Here is a 6,562-nt window from a genome sequence, read left to right as displayed (position 1 = left end):
GTCATTTTTATACCACGAACAACAATATTTATCAGCAGGTACCAGGGAGATTATGTCTGATAATGTTTGTCATTTTAATATAAACTATTTATACCTTTTGAAGAACACTGTTTTATATCATGCAAAACATGAAAACCAATTAATTTATAATTTATTACTATCTAAATATATTTATCACATATACATGTAGAGTGTAAGGTTTATACTCTCTGCTGTTGCTGTAGAAGAAGCTCTGAGGTCATCGTGTCCTCTCACTCCTACAACCAAACCTACATCTTTGTTACGGAGAGTCAAATATATTTAATGACCTCAGACATTAAATCTTGTCATTTGAAGTCCACAGCAGGTCGACAGTCTGTGCAGAGCTGTTTCCTGGAGACACTGAACTTTACATCAGATCAGCTGAGTCAGCTCAGTCCACACAGCATCACCCTTCAGTCAGCTAGTGTTGGCTCCATCTAGTGGTCACTACACAAACCAGCAGCAACAGAGTTCATCACACCTTCTTCATGATGCTCTGATGAAACATCAGCTCTAATGGTGGAGTGTGTTTCTCTGTTCAATCACAATAAAGTCAAAGTGTTTCAGGAACAAAGACAAACAGACATTTATTGAATAAAGTTCAGCAGAAGCTTCAACAGACTGAAAAAGCAGCTGATGATCCAGTGAAGACTCTGATCAAACTCTTTTCATCAAGCAGATTTTATTCAGGCTTCACAGAAAACTGCATCAATCAGGACGTGATTTCATCAAATATGGCTGCTTCACAGATAAAGTCCAACATTAGAGGATCCAGATGTTTCTGTGGTCTGACAGATGTGAACTAGTCATTCCAAGCAGGAAGACACATGAAGAAACCAAAGTGGGTCAGATTTCATGAGTGGACTCTTCAGAAACTCTGGATTCAGAATATTTCTACACTGTGTCTGAGTTCAGTGTCTGTAACATCGTCTGTACAAACTGATTCTAATGATCTTTATACATCAGGTCAGTGACATGTTACTGTCCCACCACCAGTTTACTGACACTGTGTCAACATGAGCAACATCACAATAAATCACAGCCTCAATCACTGACAACATTACAACTTATAAACTTAAAACTAGGACTCTGTACAAACTGATTCTAATGAGAAAAATCTCATGTTTATAAAAATACATCTCAGTAACGTTCATTGTTCTACATCTTCATCAATAAGTTGAACCAGTTCATTCTCTCAGTATCACAAAAACATCAGAACGAGTCAAAACCTCGTGTTGATTGAAAAACATAAAAAAACTTAAACTTACATGATGGAACTAAGAAATGACAGAAAATCAGAAATTGTGTTTCTTCACACCGTTCAGTGGTTCAGGTGTTTTTCTGTATCTTTAACTAAACAGCACAATCTGAGAGTTAAACATAAAGTTGATGATGATAATGTTTTTACAGAACTAATCAGAACCAATAATACATGTTAATTAATAAAAAAGTAAATGTGTAAAACCAATAAAACAAGTGAAGAATCCAGTACACAGTGGAGTTAAAAACAACATGATGCATCAGCCAAACAAGTTCAAATTACATAAAGAGTAAATCAATAAAACAAGAAGTATTGCAGAAAATATAAATCTGATCCATCAAACCACAGGACATCAACACCTGTCTTCACCTGTCTTCACGTTCCTCTTAAAGCTCTTTGTAGGATGTGAACTTGTCTGACTTATGGAAAACACTGGTTGTGTAAAACCAGACCAACATTCAGCCACTTCCACAGACAGAGCTTTGTCTGATCTGTTCATGAGACAGCTGACTCCCTTCTCTCTTTGCCAGTGGATTGACTGAATCACATTTAAATGTACCAAAGTATCAATGACCTGGATATGAATTAATTTCCATTTGTGGTAACAGAGCCAGTTCACCATATCCAGGCCCAGGTTGAACCCTGGTTGACAGGAGGTTCTTGAAGGGGCCCCTGACTCAGGTTGACCCGTTCAGACCCACAATGTGGGTTCAGCTCTCATCACTGTCAGTCTTGGGTATCAGATACAGCAGTGCTTTGTGTTCAGTGCTAACATCAGCATGTTCAGCAGGTGCAATGATTTCTTACCATCTCAGTTCAGCGTGCTAACATTTGCAAATAAGCAGTAAATACAAAGTAGAGCTGAAGCTGATGGGGATCATTACATCTTCAGGTATCTGATCATAAAACCACGTTTTGGACACGTTAAAGTTTTGACCTGATGGTGGCGCTGGAGGAAAATTCAGAGGATCATCAGAGTCACTACAGTTCATCCTCAGGGGAACAACAACGTCTGAACCTCATTTCATCATGATCATCTGACAGCTGTAGAGATGTCAAATTCAAAACCTTAAACTATCACCCTCATGTTGGAACTGTAGGAAAAGACCACTTTGTGTTTTAAGGTGTATCCTCTGGGAAATTTCATGGCCATCCATCCAATAGCAGGTGAGATATTTCAGTCCTGAGCGCAGTGACTGGCTGCTAGCAAGACTAAAAACCCTCGGTCAGACAGGAATTCAAATTCTATCCAAGAGTGTGAAGAGAGGAGCCACAGGTGTCAGCCACATCATCCTACCAGACAATATTGGTTTGACATGATCTGCTCACCAACGTAAAAACAACATACAACAAAAACAGAAGTCATCGTTCGCCATGTTATATTTCATGGTTCAGTTATTTCAGGTCACACACAGGTCAATAGAAGTTGATTCCACCATGTGTGACAACAGTGGTGTCCAGCTCCAAACACTGTTTTTCACTTCTTTCCTAACTTTTTACCAGCTGCTTTGACAAGTGATGTTGCTTTACCACCAACATAACTAAACATGTACCGCAGAGCCGCTCTGGTTCCTTCATCCACTCGTGCTACCATCTCCTCCAGTTTCTGGACCTTCTCTGTGTCTCCTCTCTCCTTCATCATGTCAATCAGGAAGTCCAAGTTGGCATGAGTGAACAGTGAATTAACATTCAGGGCGATCTGCTCCAGACTGAAAACATGCTGGTAGGCCTCATCCAGCCAGGTATCCTTCTCTTTTTCAAGCTTCTCTTTCTCTGTTTGAAGGGCTGAAAGAAGGTTCTCACACTGCTCTTTATTTGCTTTATACTTCTGTTTCAATTGACCAATGGTTCTTTTAACTTTCCTTGTCTTGTTCACATAGATCTTGTTCTCTTTCACATGATCTGACACAGGACACTTCCTGGTACATGAAGTACAGCGGCCTCCTTTCATCACCTGACAGTGTTTTGGATACCAGGCCATTGTGCATCCTGGGTAGTGACAGTTCTCTTTACAGACATTACAGGTGACAGCTCCACCATAAAAAACCAACCACCACATCCCTCCATCAGTAGGTTCTTTTTCCTTATAGGGCTCATCAACTTCTATTGTGAAATTATCTTCTTTTTTCATTGATTCTCTGTGTTTCTCTAATTCTTCCTGGGTCTGTTGGATGATTTGCTGCTTTAGTTTAATCAGGTCAATTCTTTCTGTTAGATTGTTAATGCAGGCGGCCAGCCTAATGCGTTCATTCAGGACATTCACAGTTGTCTTCAGCTCTTGAGGTGTGGTTTTCTCCAGGAAAGATGTTAATTGACGCATTCCCCTCATTGTTACTGTCCACGCTTGTCCTAGTCCAAACTCTGTTTCCTCTGTTCTCTGTGTGCTCAGGCAGTTATTAAACGAGAAGTAAACAGGCTGATTCTTCTCATTTCTGGCACATTTAATGTTTGTAGCATCAAGAGCTTTAAGAGCATTTTTAGGAGGCATTCCATCTGAGTGAGTGATGAGAGCGACAACGTTCTTCTCCATGTCTTTTCCAAACAGAGACATCACTGAATCGAAGACGTACCTCAGTCGGTCACTCAGTCGATTCTCAGCCGCCTTCAGCACCAGACCCACTGCATCAAGTTCTTGAATCCCGTCTTCTGAACTGAATAAATCGTATAACATTTGATTGATTATGGCATCGTGTTCAATCCCTCTGGTGTCTCCATAACCAGGAGTGTCGATGATGGTCAGAGAGTAGGGGATGGTTTTACCTTCAAAACTAAAAATCTCGTAAACTGTCACTTTTGATGTCTGACTTTCTAAGGTTGAGTGTTTCTTGGCGTCATCTACAATCTCAAACCATTCTTCATCCCCATCCTTTACCCCCATTACAAAGTTAAGAATAGTGTTGATCAAGCTAGATTTCCCTGATCCAGTCTCTCCAACAAGCAGGATTGTTTTATTCTGTTTGCTAGGATCTTTTTTACCTATGGTCCATCTTCTGAGCTTGGACTCTTCTACTCCCTCTCCACCAAGGTTCGTCTTATTCGGTGTTAGCCGATAACGGACAGGAGGTCCATTATCAATGACAGCATTTTCCAAAACATAATCTGTGGATGCCATGTTGGTCCTATGGGAAAAAAAGAATTAACCAAGTTAAAAGCAACAAAAGAAGTCAGGAGAACAGTTGGGTAGTTTTTAACAGGTTTAGGACTCTATTTAACGGCAGCACAGCGACCAGCTCCAGCAGCTTTCTGAAGGTTTTCCTGATCCTGAAATTGTATTTGTCTGTCTGAGCAGTATTTTGATGTCCAGCACATGAGAGAGACAGTACAAAGTATTTGAGTGAGACTGGAGAGTCTCAGAACCTAAACACAACAACATCTAGATTATTTTTGATTCATTTCATTCCATCCTCTTTTAAAAGTCCGCCACAATGACAACCAATACATACATTTCATTGTTAACTAATTCACTTCTCACACTACGTTACCTGAGAGGAGTTGGCAGGCTGATTCTTATTTGTAACGTGCTGACACTAGCTGTTATATTGTTGATGAACTGGTTATTTACCATCCATGTATAGTGATATGATCCACACTGGGACAAAACACACCATAGATATGAACAGCCTATTGCATGCGCTCTCAACTCCAACACATAGGCTTCAGTTTCTCAACATATTATAATTACTGTGGAGCTTCCATGTCGGTTGTGCATTGTTTCAAGTCTTCATAAGACAGAGCTGGACACCCACCTTACTCCAGCACCTACACTGAGAAAGGATTATTCAGATAATGTATTTTATAACAAAAGGCAGTAAAATAAGACTTCACTAAAATCATGTTTTATTTGCAAAATGAATGTAAACTGGAACATCTGCAGTTCCTGAAGAAAATACATGTGATTGCTGCATCGTCTGCTGTGGCCTTTACCTGACATATTGTATTGATACAGGAATGCAGCTCGCATATAAAAAAAACTGTTCAGTAACTGCCCACACAGAGAAGCTATTGCAGCAATGTTTGACTATGTCAAGTTTCACCTCTGTTGCCTTTACAGTTTTTAATATAGCAGTAATTTCTTGCACTCCTCATTAAAAAAATAATAACAAATTCATATAAGAGATATAAATAGGATGCTTAAAAACTAATATGGCCAAGTCATGCTTGACATTTAAAAAGTTGAACCATGTTAACGTGGCTCGGTCACATCTGACATGCAACTCTTCAGTCAGTGTAACATTCACTTCTACTGAAGTCTGAACAGTGGATAAATTCATATTGATGTGATGATAGCAGCTTGAAAAGAATGAAGCTAGTTAGTGTTAGTCACAGTTACTCTTGTTACATGCTAAATATGTGTCAAAAAATCCCTTTGGAGTATTTAGGATGTAACATAAGGATGAGCTTCAATATCTGGCTCGATTTTAGATCCACTTCCATTTTGGTAATATAATCATCATGTCTTACCTGAGAGTCAAGCTGCTTCACAGTGGATCGTCAGGACCAAGTGAGGACTAACAGTTGAGAAGGGAAGGAGCACACAGCCGCACACTTTCTGTTTCACTGCTGCTATGAAATCACACAGCTTCTCAGAAATCACATGACCATGACACCACCCACACACACACACACACACACACACACACACACACACACACACACACACACACACCTGTACTTAAGGACACTTAAGTACAGAGTATGAGTATCTGTTACTTACTTGAGACTCATTTTTTTAATAAACTTTACAAATATTGTACTTTTGGCTGCCGTACATGTGTATGAAGGACTCTTACTTTGGAGAGCTTTTAGTCTGTGAATTAATTTTCTTTTACTTTGAAAATGTGATATAGAGTGTGTTCATGACAGTAGAGAAACCAGTCACAGCCAGCTCCTCTGCTGTCAGATGTGCTGCTGCATGTTTGAACCTGTCACTGTCCTAAAGACAGCGACCTTAGATAAAGACGAGTCAGAAGATTCTTCACAGAGACCATGGTCTGATCTGAGGTCTGTGTTTGAAGCTTTAGAGATGAAGAAAGTGTCATTTTAAATGTTTACTGTGTTGACTATGACCAAACCTCATCACAGACTACAAAAAAGAAATATGAAAAATGACAATAGCTCCTTTTCTTGATTCAATTGTGTTTTTATGTTCATTTCTACAGGCTACAGCCTGGTGCAGTTCCTTTAATGCCAATGACATGTTGTAGTCTCGGCATTAACATCCTGTGGTCGATGGTGTCAGTGCAGCACAAGTATACAAGTATAAAGACCAGAGAGTCCATT

General features: G+C 39.6%; 1 protein-coding gene across 1 annotated transcript; it reads right to left on the bottom strand.

Moving 5' to 3' along the window:
• Nucleotides 1-719: 719 nt before the first annotated feature.
• On the bottom strand, nt 720-5,833 carry LOC130186627 (uncharacterized). Its single transcript, XM_056403845.1, has 2 exons — nt 5,744-5,833; nt 720-4,401 (listed from the first exon to the last, which is right to left on the bottom strand). Exon 2 carries the CDS (start codon nt 4,392-4,394, stop codon nt 2,760-2,762), a length of 1,635 nt encoding a protein of 544 aa, XP_056259820.1. The 5' UTR covers nt 4,395-4,401; nt 5,744-5,833; the 3' UTR covers nt 720-2,759.
• Nucleotides 5,834-6,562: the final 729 nt, after the last annotated feature.

Source organism: Seriola aureovittata, chromosome 18 (assembly GCF_021018895.1).
Source record: "Seriola aureovittata isolate HTS-2021-v1 ecotype China chromosome 18, ASM2101889v1, whole genome shotgun sequence".
Taxonomy (NCBI): domain Eukaryota; kingdom Metazoa; phylum Chordata; class Actinopteri; order Carangiformes; family Carangidae; genus Seriola; species Seriola aureovittata.
This window is presented reverse-complemented; position numbering and strand designations above follow the sequence as displayed.

What these genes read in the sequence shown, in the direction of transcription:
- LOC130186627 (XM_056403845.1), bottom strand. Translation starts at nt 4,394, where the DNA reads ATGGCATCCACAGATTATGTTTTGGAAAATGCTGTCATTGATAATGGA.